The 14,315-nt window shown below is 42.1% G+C and overlaps 1 protein-coding gene across 4 annotated transcripts; it reads right to left on the reverse strand.

The window, feature by feature from the left end:
• Window positions 1-8,409: 8,409 nt before the first annotated feature.
• Window positions 8,410-13,522, reverse strand: CLDN23 (claudin 23). Of its 4 annotated transcripts, none has more exons than XM_083355105.1 (2): window positions 13,437-13,522; window positions 8,410-12,388 (listed from the first exon to the last, which is right to left on the reverse strand). In XM_083355105.1, the coding sequence occupies exon 2, from the start codon at window positions 12,285-12,287 to the stop codon at window positions 11,508-11,510; it is 780 nt and encodes a 259-aa protein (XP_083211231.1). In that variant the 5' UTR covers window positions 12,288-12,388; window positions 13,437-13,522; the 3' UTR covers window positions 8,410-11,507. The 4 variants fall into 4 exon arrangements, with proteins under 4 accessions (XP_083211231.1, XP_083211233.1, XP_083211230.1 ...); XM_083355107.1 differs by having other exon boundaries at window positions 13,441-13,481; XM_083355104.1 differs by having other exon boundaries at window positions 13,352-13,446.
• Window positions 13,523-14,315: the final 793 nt, after the last annotated feature.

Here is a 14,315-nt window from a genome sequence, read left to right on the forward strand (position 1 = left end):
TAGCTACAAAAACATTTTCTTCCATCAGGGAAGAAGGCTTAAAAAAAAGTAACTTGCCTAAGAAAATAAGTATACTGCTGTGATGCATCAGTATTAAAACAAAAGTGCTTTTTAGAATTCAACATTTTCTACTTTTACAGTATATCCATTTTGAAGGGTGGTGCCAGGTGGCTATGTGAAAGTCCAACCTGAAAGCCTTTGGGTTAGTAGAAGAGTAAACTGATTCACTTGTCAAGATCTATTCTGTGACAGTAACAAGACCAAGGGTTAGTGTATTTCTTACCGTTTGAACGCAAGACAAATTAAGGTAAAGGGGGAGTATGTGGAGGAGTTAAGATAGAGGAGGGGTGTCAAACTCAATTTCACTGAGGGCCGCATCAGCATTGCAGTTGCCCTCAAGGGTCCAGGTGGGTGTGGCCAGGGTGGGCGTGACCTACTGGGTGGGTGTGGCTAGAGTGCGTATGGCCTACTGGGTGGGTGTGGCCAGCTCTACATCGTTCGCATCAAGGGTGCCTATGGGGGCCTGGGCAGGAGTGGGACAGTTCTGAGGGTCTCTGGCAGAAGGAGGGTCTCTGGGCCAGGGCCAAGGCAGCGAGGGCCGTTCCCTCACTGTTTCCAGGATGGCTTCATGAGCCACATGAAACCACTTCACGGGCCGTATCTGGCCCCCAGGCCTTGTGTTTGACATGTCTGAGATAGAGACACACTACTAGCAGGTTCTGAAATAAGCTCCCAGCTTGGCTGGACCCAGTGCCCCCCCAAAAAAAACCAGCCAAGGGCAAGAAAAGAACTTGGACCAGCCCCAACAATGTTAGTGGGACCATAAATATAACAAAGAAAGGGAATGGTGGATTTCATTAATTTTCCCCTCCTCTCACTAGAGCAAGGGTAGGCAACCTCGGCTCTTTTATGACTCATGGACTTCAACCTCGGCTCTTTTATGACTCATGAAGTCCATGAGTCATAAAAGAGCCGAGGTTGCCTACCCCTGCACTAGAGTTACCTATCCACAGGAAGAATAGCCACCACTGTTCTCCTTAAAGTGTGATGAGTCAGTGAGTCAGCTGAGCTATTACTATTTCAAAGAGCACTAAACTCATGTCCTCTCAGAAGTAGAAGATGAACACTCCCTCCTCTATGCCCAAGAACTGTCAGTCAAGCTTAAGGGTGCTGAGGAGATGCATAGAATAAAGTTTGTGTGAGGGGGGGAATTAATAACAATCAACAATCTAGTCTGGGCTACAAGGAAATGGTAATGCTGGATGTGAACGACTGAAAAAATATGCAAAATTCTGCTTTGTCAGGATAATGTGGAAGATGTAATGCACTCATTGTTTAAGCCAGCAGCACGTAACTGGGAAAATTCAGCTTTTCTACAGATTTAAATTGAGCATTGCATAGGGTTGGTGTTCTTTCAAAAGAGTGCCAGTCAGCCAATGCTTTTTTCAAAAAATAAGTCTCACACTTAACACCTGAAAAGCACTTTGGAAAATGTCAGTCTGGTGTTTCATGGGCAGATACTCCTGTAGGGTGAGGTGTCTGGATACTTCTGCAGCCCTCTCCAAAATGACTACGGGGAGTAGTGACTTGCAGTTCAAGGGCAGGGAGCATGGATGCACGATTTAAAATGGGCAAGCAGGACCGAGCAATTTCTGGACCTTAACTGTGTCATTGAGTAAAAAGTAAAGCCCATAATGTGCTATGTTAATATTAGATGGTTAACAGTGGCAAAGTTGCCTCAGCTGTGGGCTTGGGATAAGAAAAGGGCAAGGTCTTCATGTAAAATAAATACTAACGCTTGCTTGTGCACTAGTCAAGGGGATTCAAATATAGGCCTGGAAGTGGTAACTGATGAGATGCAGAGAAATATATACTGCTCAAAAAAATAAAGGGAACACTTAAACAACACAATGTACTGTATTTAATAGTAGGATGTCTTATTTTCTGTTCCCTTTATTTTTTTGAGCAGTATATATAAGTGAATGCGCTGTAGGGAAAACACGGAATGGGACAACTCTCCGCGGCCAACTTTGCCTTAACTTGAACCATTCATTATTTTCATATTTTTGGAAGCTGAATTTGAAAGCCATTACAAGCTAGAAATGACAACCACTCTTGTCTGAAGAATGTTGGTTCAAGCAAAAACAGTAAACAGAATTGAGAAAGGGTTAATACTCTCCTAGCCACCCACACCCCTAGCAGAAATGCAGGCTGGGTGTAGCATATTTAATCTTGAGAAGAGAAGGCTATTCTCAGACAGTTGAAGGACTGTCACATGCTTTCTCTTGTTTAAAAAGGGTTTAAATTAAGTCACATTAAAAGGAAAAAAAGTTGACTGTAGGTCTTAGTATGAGCTACTTCACTATCTGGGCTACTTAACAATGGGTCCCCTATCCTAAAAAGAGCTATCTAGCACACAACCCCAGGGCTTTTGGGCATGTATTTTTTTTCTCAAATCCTATTTTCTATTAGAGGAGCTGATTTAATTAGAGATATTTAAATTGGGATTTTTGTACATGAAATGTATGTGCATTTTTACCAAGCTTTAGATTTCCCCCCTCCCTCAGTCTCTTTCCCTGCCTCTCCTGCCAGATGATAAGCATGGTGTTTTCAACTGTGGGCAACTGCTACTATCGAGACAAGAATGATTCTGCTTTACCAACATTTTATTCAGAATTTCTTATTAATGAATGAGAGTCATGCTTGTAATATACAGAGTGGGTTTTTCAGCTGAGCTGCTGTCAGATCCAAAATCATTCACTTGAACTCCTGCCTGTTATGTAACTCTAGAAAAATATATATCAACAACAAACAAGGATTCTTTGTGTGTTTGTTTACAGGCATCTGATACTGCTTTTAATGGCGTACCGAGGTTGGACGGCTCACTAAGGGAAGTTGCAAATAATGAATGTGTATAGCTACAAAAACATTTTCTTCCATCAGGGAAGAAGGCTTAAAAAAAAGTAACTTGCCTAAGAAAATAAGTATACTGCTGTGATGCATCAGTATTAAAACAAAAGTGCTTTTTAGAATTCAACATTTTCTACTTTTACAGTATATCCATTTTGAAGGGTGGTGCCAGGTGGCTATGTGAAAGTCCAACCTGAAAGCCTTTGGGTTAGTAGAAGAGTAAACTGATTCACTTGTCAAGATCTATTCTGTGACAGTAACAAGACCAAGGGTTAGTGTATTTCTTACCGTTTGAACGCAAGACAAATTAAGGTAAAGGGGGAGTATGTGGAGGAGTTAAGATAGAGGAGGGGTGTCAAACTCAATTTCACTGAGGGCCGCATCAGCATTGCAGTTGCCCTCAAGGGTCCAGGTGGGTGTGGCCAGGGTGGGCGTGACCTACTGGGTGGGTGTGGCTAGAGTGCGTATGGCCTACTGGGTGGGTGTGGCCAGCTCTACATCGTTCGCATCAAGGGTGCCTATGGGGGCCTGGGCAGGAGTGGGACAGTTCTGAGGGTCTCTGGCAGAAGGAGGGTCTCTGGGCCAGGGCCAAGGCAGCGAGGGCCGTTCCCTCACTGTTTCCAGGATGGCTTCATGAGCCACATGAAACCACTTCACGGGCCGTATCTGGCCCCCAGGCCTTGTGTTTGACATGTCTGAGATAGAGACACACTACTAGCAGGTTCTGAAATAAGCTCCCAGCTTGGCTGGACCCAGTGCCCCCCCAAAAAAAACCAGCCAAGGGCAAGAAAAGAACTTGGACCAGCCCCAACAATGTTAGTGGGACCATAAATATAACAAAGAAAGGGAATGGTGGATTTCATTAATTTTCCCCTCCTCTCACTAGAGCAAGGGTAGGCAACCTCGGCTCTTTTATGACTCATGGACTTCAACCTCGGCTCTTTTATGACTCATGAAGTCCATGAGTCATAAAAGAGCCGAGGTTGCCTACCCCTGCACTAGAGTTACCTATCCACAGGAAGAATAGCCACCACTGTTCTCCTTAAAGTGTGATGAGTCAGTGAGTCAGCTGAGCTATTACTATTTCAAAGAGCACTAAACTCATGTCCTCTCAGAAGTAGAAGATGAACACTCCCTCCTCTATGCCCAAGAACTGTCAGTCAAGCTTAAGGGTGCTGAGGAGATGCATAGAATAAAGTTTGTGTGAGGGGGGGAATTAATAACAATCAACAATCTAGTCTGGGCTACAAGGAAATGGTAATGCTGGATGTGAACGACTGAAAAAATATGCAAAATTCTGCTTTGTCAGGATAATGTGGAAGATGTAATGCACTCATTGTTTAAGCCAGCAGCACGTAACTGGGAAAATTCAGCTTTTCTACAGATTTAAATTGAGCATTGCATAGGGTTGGTGTTCTTTCAAAAGAGTGCCAGTCAGCCAATGCTTTTTTCAAAAAATAAGTCTCACACTTAACACCTGAAAAGCACTTTGGAAAATGTCAGTCTGGTGTTTCATGGGCAGATACTCCTGTAGGGTGAGGTGTCTGGATACTTCTGCAGCCCTCTCCAAAATGACTACGGGGAGTAGTGACTTGCAGTTCAAGGGCAGGGAGCATGGATGCACGATTTAAAATGGGCAAGCAGGACCGAGCAATTTCTGGACCTTAACTGTGTCATTGAGTAAAAAGTAAAGCCCATAATGTGCTATGTTAATATTAGATGGTTAACAGTGGCAAAGTTGCCTCAGCTGTGGGCTTGGGATAAGAAAAGGGCAAGGTCTTCATGTAAAATAAATACTAACGCTTGCTTGTGCACTAGTCAAGGGGATTCAAATATAGGCCTGGAAGTGGTAACTGATGAGATGCAGAGAAATATATACTGCTCAAAAAAATAAAGGGAACACTTAAACAACACAATGTACTGTATTTAATAGTAGGATGTCTTATTTTCTGTTCCCTTTATTTTTTTGAGCAGTATATATAAGTGAATGCGCTGTAGGGAAAACACGGAATGGGACAACTCTCCGCGGCCAACTTTGCCTTAACTTGAACCATTCATTATTTTCATATTTTTGGAAGCTGAATTTGAAAGCCATTACAAGCTAGAAATGACAACCACTCTTGTCTGAAGAACAACAGTTTACCTTGGTGGGATTCAGCCTGTTCACACCACTTCGGCAGAACCAGTAGCTAATTTTTTGTTGCCCAGGCCCAGAATGGACTTCTGGAAGCGGCATCCACACTGAGAACTGGTTGTTCACATATCTGAATCCCACCACGGGTTTATCTCTTTATCAGCTGGTTAATCAGCTACAGGGAAAGGAGGAAGTATGATGGTAATCTACTAATCCTTTACAGTGGCATGCACATAGAGATATAGCCAATAAACTCTGAGCGCATAAGGGTAAGGTTGTGCTGTAGCCTACCTTTTGGTGATGAAGGCATTAATGATAGGTTGGGCAATGCATTTATTTTTATCTAGAAAGTGGGAGCCCTTTTGAAGTCATGCAAGTATATTCTGGGAACCCTATCTATTTTTTCCCTTTTATTCTGGCTTAATGTAGCAGTACTTGTCACATCAGAAAGTTGATTTTTTTTCTCATTTGCTTTCTTTCTTCCAGCTTGCACTTTAGGATTTTATAACCATTTTTTTTAAAAAAAAAACAGCTCTCTCTTTTTCCATGTTGTTCCACTCTTATCTCTCATAGCCCACTTTTTTCTTCTGTGATCCTGGACCTGGGAATAAGAATTAGTAGAGTCAACAGCCATTTGTCTGAAATGGTATAGGGTTTCCTGCCTGAGCAGGGGGTTGGACTACATAACCTCCAAGGTCCCTTCCAACTACTAATACCAGGGCTTTTTTTGTCATAGAACGCCCAGAACGGAGTTCCGACACCTTTTTTGGATGGAACCTTGTAGGGTAGGCAAGGCGGGTTGTATGACAAGTGTGAGTTCCGGCACCTTTTTATTTTGCAAAAAAGCACTGACTACTACTACTACTACTACTACTACTACTACTACTACTATTATTGTTATTGTTATTGTTATTGTTACTTTTGAATCAATGCCTCCAATTGTGGTGTTAGTTTCCTAGTGGCATTCTTGTGGGATGGGAAGGAAAGAAGTGGGGGGGTAAGAGGTCGAAAGAGAAGCCCAAACAAACATTCTAACTCTTTCAAGGGAGGAAGGAAGAAGGGAAGAAGTATTTTACACCAGATCTACCTTTTTTGCATATACAATGGTACCTCGGTATTCAACAGCTCTAAAAATCATTGAATTTGGTACTTGACGCATTTTGATACAAACTTTTTGTTTGATACTCAGCATGCAAGCTAGACGTTGTCAGTATCAGCTGCCTTGTGACTTGCTACCCTTTCCGGCCAAAACAAAGGGTCACTTGTTAAGTCACGTGGTTTCTTTTAACACTCATTGTTTTTAATACTCATCATGCCTCCCGAAACCAATTAATGATGAGTACCGAGATACCACTATATTTGTTTTGGTGTCTTTGAATCTGTATTGACTCCTGATGTTTGCCTGCGGTTTTGTTGGCAACATTTCAGAAGTGCTTTGCCATTGCTTGCTTCCCAGGGCAGAGAGGCAGTGACTGGCCCAAGGTCATCCAGCTGGCTTTGTACCTAAAGAGGGACTGAAACTAAAGGACTTCCAGTTTCTAGTCTAATGTCTTAAACCCTATACTAAAATGGTTTTCCTTTCCCCCAAAACTGAACTAATGACAACAATGCACGAGATCAGAAATTGGGGGACAATTGAATCACAGATGCCCCCATCACAAGCACAATCACTCTTACTGAACCACTATGAAATCAGCTATACAATAGTGTACAACATAGTGAACTAGAGAGGCAGAAGCAGCAAACTTGGCATTAAGGTGCTGTCTGCAGGTGAGTGGTGCCGAATTCGCTAGCCAGCTTTCTAGTTGTCGGAGTAGTTAGGGTTAAACTACAAGTTCCTTTCCAAGTTCCTTTTCTCACTTGCTTTGAGATTTGGAAAAACCCCACCTGCATCCTTGTAACTGTACAATGTCTGCTATTTGAAAAATGTAAAAACTGGTAAAATATTAACATGACATAACTGTATGGTGTTCACAGAAATAGCACAACACTGGCACTTTTCTTTTGGGGCCTTTGCCTGCCCTTCTCACTTGCTATATAATCATATTTTATTGAGAAATGTACCCGGTGGCAGTGGTGGCGGTGGCGGCAGTTCTCATGTCTCCAAAGAGGCAAACTTGCTTCCTGAAGCTATTGCCATCAAGCAGAAACCAATTACCTTTTGAACTACAGAGGTGGTGATGTTGCATTATTTATCCATCATCCATCGTACAATATGTAGGCACACAGTTAGCTAAAAAGTGTTTTTGCAAGCAAGAAGCCTTTGCATTTTACTGCGCCTTTATTGGTAGAACTCTCAGCCCTTGCATGGTATTTAACCCAGACAACCAAGGAGTCAGTAAACAGAGCACAAAATATATGTTAACCCTCGAGTGGAGTGGCGAGGGAGGAATGGATGATCTTCCTTTCTGTTGGGTGCAGTGAGTGGATATTCGTTCGCCTAGAGCAGGGATCTTCAAACATGGCCCTATTATGACTTGTGGACTTCAACTCCCAGAATTCCTCAGCCAGGCACACTGGCTGAGGAATTCTGGGAGTTAAAAGTCCACAAATCATAAAAGGGCCAAGTTTGAAGACCCCCTGGCCTAGAGGGGCTCAGCTCTTGAGGACACCAAGTACTTGGCCAGGGGTGGTTGGTCTCTTGAGGAACCAGGGGTGTTTGGGTGTGGTTGGGTGTACCCTAGCCTTGGAGGAAGGATCAAGGAGAGGGAGCAGGTAGGGACATTTGCCTGGCCCGGGCCCTGTGGAATACCAACTCCCCAAACAACATCTCTGCTGACCTTCTGGAAGCCCCTCCAAACCTGAGTGTGTCTAACAGGTCTGGGGGCTTGCAAAGAAATAGTGATCTGACTGTTCGTAATGCATGACTCTGTCTCTGACCCTTTTGTTAGTAATTCCCATTTTTGTATTTCAATTTTTTTTAAAAAAAATTGTCTATGGTTTGATTGTATGCTGTCCAGAGTCACATTTTGTGAGATGGGCAGCCATATACTGTAAATAAGATATGTACTTACATTCATAAATACATCAGGATAGTGACAGGCAGAGGAAGGCATGACAACCCTCTGGGGCGGGCCGCACTCAGGCACCCAATGTTTGCAAGTAGACCCACTCTACGGCCCAGGGTTATGTATCATATGAGTTATAGCAGTGTTTCTCAAGCAGCTATTCAAAAGATTTTCTTTGTCCTCTTTTTAAATGGGAGCAGAATATACCCCTGTTAACTCAGGATGCAATCACTGTACATTAATTGACATCACAGCACAGATGTACATTGTACATTAATTGACATCACAGGTGTACATTGGAGGAGGCAGAGACTTCAAAAGTTGTTCCCAAACTGAAATTTTAATATAAAAGAGGGGAGAAAAGTATTAAATACACAAGCATAGAAAAATCAGTTAAAATGAATGAATTTTAATTACATTTAAATGTAAACAAAATGAAATCACATTCATTTTTTTACTCTGGCCACATTCCACTAGGAAGTGGAACCCCACAAGTACCACTCCAAAATCACTTTTTGAGACTTCAGTTTTGAAAAAGTCTCACAGCTCCAAATTCAGCCGGGATCAAACTTCTGGTAGCTTGGTTACGGTAGTTAAGCAGGTATTTAAAACAAATGGAAAAGACAGACATGCATACCCCAATACCCTGTGAAATGGTTTAAATTTAGTTCAGAAATATATTTCATTATCAAAAGGCTAAAAACTCAGTAAAACTAAACACCAGATCTGTAGATCAAAAAGAAGCCTGTCTCCTTCAAGAATTAAGGGGGAAAATTGTTTTAGACCAGACTAAACATAAAACATAAAAATACTGTACAAGTAAAAGAATCAATAAGGAAAGAAATTCATTAAGATTTACGGGCTGCATGTATAAATATGGCCACTCTAAATCAAAATGCAATCATTACCTTGCATAATTTAGCTGCCCTGAATTTTAGAGGTGGTTATTATTATACTTTTGGTTTCAGGAAAAAAATGTATAATATCTTCAGCATTTCATCCATATCTACCAGCTGACTGTATTTTAGTATATTATAGGCAAAAGTTGCCCATTATAACATGAGCAGATTAAAAACAAATACAAGTTGATATTTACATAAATCTTGAAAATACTTCAGGTTCTAATTAAACTTTATTGGTAACTTACTCTGCAGAACATATCATTTTAGTAAACTAGCATTCCTTCAGATTCTTAGTTTTATTATGGGGAAAAATACCTGATGATGATTAAACTAATCTTAGAGCAGAAATAAATTGTCTAATATCTTTGCAAAAATAACTGTTTTACTTATTCTCTTTTCACAGAAATCACCATAACTGTTCACTTAATCATTATATATCATTATCAATAATGTATCATTATAGAATGATTCCATTTCAACGTCTGTTTGTCTTTTGGGTGTTCAGACTTTAATTTGTAGCATAATGTTGCTGGTTGTTCTTGTCTTTGTTCTTGTCTCCCCCAATGATGGGTTTCTGTGTCTAATTAGAAGCTCCCATTTGTAGATGCTAAATGTTTTAGTATGATTTGTTTGGTGTGGCAGGACAATCTGTGACATTGTCCCCTTATTATATTCCTTATTAAAATAATATTTTTCCTTGTCATAAACAGAAAACATGAAGGCAAGCAGTAATTTAACTACTTTTCCCATCAAGGCAATAGACACTGACCAAATTCATTATTACACTGCAGGCACAATATCTGAAGACAAACGGGAGAACCCCTGCAGAGGGGACAATACAAAAGCATCCTGGCTATGGGGAGGAGAACAGCTGAGTAATTCAAAACCTATCAGAAGTGGGCCACACCAGGTAGCAGTCCCTAACTGAACCTAGCCAATCTCAAGAAGGTTAAACAAAACTGGATTTGATTAGTATTAGAATGCTAAAGAAATCTCAAGAGTACAATTTAGACTGGGAAAATGAAACGCACACAAACACACCCCTAAAGAAGATGATCACAACCCACCTGCCTTGTAGTCAAGGAAATCACATGTTCATGAAGTTACCAAGAGTTGAGCTCAGCTCATGGGAATCTCTGAAGTGGCCCTGTTACTCTGTTCTAAATGTTGCACATACAGCAGAATGCAAGACTCTGCAGAAAAGCACTCTGCGAAGTTTCCACCTGCTAGCTTTCATTCAATCTGGGGTGGTGGAATGGGATACCTTTGCACAGTGCTTTTTTTGTAAAAGAAAAAGGTACCGGAACTCACACATGTCATACAACCCGCCTTGCCTACCCTACAAGGTTCCATACAAAAAAGGTGCCGGAACTCCGTTCTGAGCGTTCTATGACAAAAAAGCCCTGCCTTTGCACTTCTTTTAGTGAAGAGGGGGCAAAGGATCACGCAGCTGTGCTATCCTTTACTATTCCCTCTTCTCAGAAGCAGACTGCACACAGTTCTCATACTGAATCCCAGAATAAAGCATTATGAAGAAACCATTCCTCTTTGGCTTTTTAACATTGGGAAGGGTGGAGAGACTTCCAAAAAAATTTTTTTTAAAAAAGATTTCCCCAGACTCTATTGGCTGGACAGCCTCAAAACAGCATCAAGAAAGAACTTTCCAACTACTTGAAATATGAAGAAAAATAGAAACCTCTCTTCGGGGGTGGGGAAATCCTTTTGATAAATTGCAAGGGATGTTTTGGCACAACCTTAGCAGAAAGTCTTAAGAGCAAATTATCTGCATTCAAATATATCTACATACAGTAAACCTCTCTGTGCAACTGACTGTGATTTCCCTTCTTCAAATGAATGTACACACATTCAAACAAATGTGGATAAGTTTCCCCTGCAGCTTTCCTTCTGTATCTGAATCATTAAGGAAGAGGATTATAGCCTTAGTATGAAAAGTTCCATGGAATCTCGGCTAAGTCTCCCTTCAGCTTTTCAGCTGACAGCCATAAAGCAAATACTTAAGAGCTCCAAGCAGGACCACTGTAAAACCAGTTTTTTATACCCAGCAGGACAATCCTATACATAACTGGTCAGCAGTAGGTTTTTGAGCATAAGAGGCTTCTGCTCAGTTAAGTGTGTCTTGCTTGCAGTTTAAGTTTATGTTTAGGTCTTTTACAATAATTTAGAATATTTTTTTAAATCCTGCCTTTATATACTAACCAGCTGGCTCACTTGAGAGGATCCTTAGCCCACTTCATCTCCAGACTCCTAGCAGTACAGACCTGGTCAAGGGCATGATTCATTCCATTTATATACTTTTTTCTGTGTCCAGTGATGGTAATAAAGGTTGCCTAAGCAGTAGACCAACATCCTGAGAAAATATATAAATCCAGAGTGCTGCTCCAGAGTCTCAGTAGTTCGTTTATAGATTCATTTGTCAAGAGAGAAGGAAAAATGTTAGGTTGGTAAGCCGACCTTCCTGGATGGGCATTTTTTAGTATATTGCCAATAATTTTCCTCCTTGTTTTGGTTTTGTGCAAATTCTCAAGTTTAGGGCTACACATCTGTGTCACAGGCAAGGTTGCTCTCACTCCTGCCCTTACTCCAGTTCCTCTCCCCTTCCAGCACATCCAGAGAATTACTGTAGGATCTGGGCATGGGATTCTGAGATTGCCTGTGAACCGCTGTGCTGCTGATGGGGGCAGAGATGGGTCCAACAATTGACAGACTCTGCGGGTTGCGGGTTGCATACCTGGAATTTGTGGTGCTTTTCTTCAGTCTCAACTCTTTGCAGCATTGGCCGAAGCTAAAGGTAAGAGAGATGCCTCCGATAATTTCCAGGCAGCTCCCTAAGTATCCGAGAACCAAGCAGTAGGCCACCCGCAGGGTAGTGGATGGAGGAGAAGGTAAGTCATACAGTTCATAATTGTACCATGAAACTGCAATCAAACTCAGCAAGCCAGAAACAAAGAGCACCAGGCCGCCTAGCCCTGCGAGCAAATGGTGGGGCAGGTCCTGCCAACATCGCACGCCCAAGGAAGTCACAATCAGTCCCACGACTGTAACTGCCAGAGAAGAGGGCATGAGCCCTTTGGCCACTTGTACTGGCAGCTGGTTAAAGTAACCAAGGGTGTCTTGGATGTTGCAGTCATTGGTGTGGGTGCTCATGTACTCGTTGCAGATATTCCAGATCCCCTGGTGCTGAATCACATCTCTTGACATGTCAAGGAATCCAGTCACATCCCTCCAGCTGGGGGCCAGTGTGCTTGTCAGGTTCAGGACAAGGCCACAGGGACCGAGCACAATGCCCACAATCATGGGGGTTGGAGTCCGCATGTTGCTGGCCAAGCAATAAATCCCAAGAAGCTGTTATGGGAACCAGAAAAGGTTTCACCTTCTAGGTTGGTCTGCCTAGATAAGGCATCTGTTGCTGATCCCTGCTGAAAAAGATTTTGGATTAGAGTCCAAGAAATCAAGACCACACCTGGAATACTGCAACCAATTTTGGTCACCATAATAAAAAAAAAATGTTGAAACCTTGGAAAAAGTTCAGAGAAGAGCAACTAAGATGATCCAAGGCCTGGAGACTAGAACATATGAAGAATGGCTGCAGGACCTGGGTTTGGCTAGTCTAAAGAAAGGAAGAAACGGGTGACATGATAGCAATATTCCAGTATTTGAGGGGCTGCCACAAACAAGAGGGGGTCAAATTATTCTTCAAAGCACTGGAGGGCAGGACAAGAAACAATGGTTGGAAACTGACCAAAGAGAAAAGCAACCTGAAATTAAGAAGAAACTTCCTAGCAGTGAGGACAATTAACCAGTGGAACAGCTTGCCTCTGGAAATCACTGGAGGTTTTTAAGAAGAGACTAGACAGTCACTTGTCTGAAGTAGTATAGGTTTTCCTGCTCAAGCAGGGGGCTGGACTAGAAGACCTTCAAGGTCCCTTCCAGCTCTATTCTATTCTAAATCAGGTTCTCCACACATAATCCCCACATTTGCTGCAGAATTCCCTGAAACTTCCTACTCTGCAAATAGAAGGAACTGCAGCAAAAAATTGCTAAAGTCCAACACAGTGTATGAAACATTTTCTTAATTCTAAATTCTGTCTCCCTTCCCCAGGGCTAAAGAGAACAAAATGTTCTTCCCCCCCCCCGCCGCCCTTGTAATCAGGAGCAGCTCCAAAATATGGCAAATTTTTGCTTCTCTCGAGTCCCTGCCAAGAGTGCCCCATTCTAAAGTGTCATTTTGCAGGGACCCTCCCAACAAGGAAGGTCAACGGCAGCCTGAAGATCTTTTTCTTCCCGGTTCAAGTTTAGAGACGGTTTAAGGATACCCTCCTGAAATCCTGAATCTCCCCCTGACTTGGAATCAGACATCAAAGAGAGCAAACATTTACCTGTCCGCTTGCTCGGTGCTACTGCAGCCACACCTGTGATGTCCATTGTCTTCCCTCCTCTATGTACCCAGCTAAATGCACTCACCTACTTCGACCGAAACTTCTTTGTATACAGAGAAACCGAACGCTGCTGTCGCCAAACTCGTTCTATGTTGTATTTTATAGGCAAAAAGGTAGGGGAGGAGAAGGAAAAAACAGAAGTGAAAGCGGGAAGGCTTTGTGCTGCCAAGTTGGTGACTTCAGGAAGGTGGGGTTTGCTGGAGAAGAACATCACACCTGCTTCTGTGTGTGGAAGATACATAGCGATTATTATTATTATTATTATTATTATTATTATTATTATTATTATTATTATTATTATTATTATTATTATTCTCCTGAGTAAAGGTCAGCTCTCATTGCTTAGGCTGTGGCCCATCTAAACAATCACCAATCTAAAGCAGCATTGCTTGCGTAAGTATTTTAAAAGATAAGCGTGCCCGGCAGTTCAGATTGTACTAATGCCCTGGAAGGGAGAGGTGAAACTGAACAAGGGCTGCTCCTGAACCCTGAGAAAGAAGAATAATTGTCGAAAGTGGGATGGGGGGAGAGAGAAGCATTTTAAGGAACTGATTCAACCGCTTTTTAAGAAGCCTTTCGCCCACGATAGCTTCGGTGTGTTTTTAATTCTTTCTCACTCTCATTCCTCCTTTCTTGATTTACCAACCTCCCAGCCAACCAATGCAACAGAAACTTAAAGAACAGCTTCCTAAGCCGATGCTGGCAGATTCTCAAATTAAAGCCACAACGTCTTTCAGCTGCTGATTTCTGAACACTCGACAGAAACACGTTTCCTTACGTCTTACCTGCTTGTTTAACGATCTTTGGGAGGCCTTTAGATCACATTGGTTGTTTTTCTCACTGGCAAATACACCTAGTTGTATCCCTTGAGTAAATCATTGCTCAAAAACCAATTCTGACGCTG

This window comes from Vipera ursinii (genome assembly GCF_947247035.1).
Source record: "Vipera ursinii genome assembly, chromosome: 2".
NCBI classification, from domain to species: domain Eukaryota; kingdom Metazoa; phylum Chordata; class Lepidosauria; order Squamata; family Viperidae; genus Vipera; species Vipera ursinii.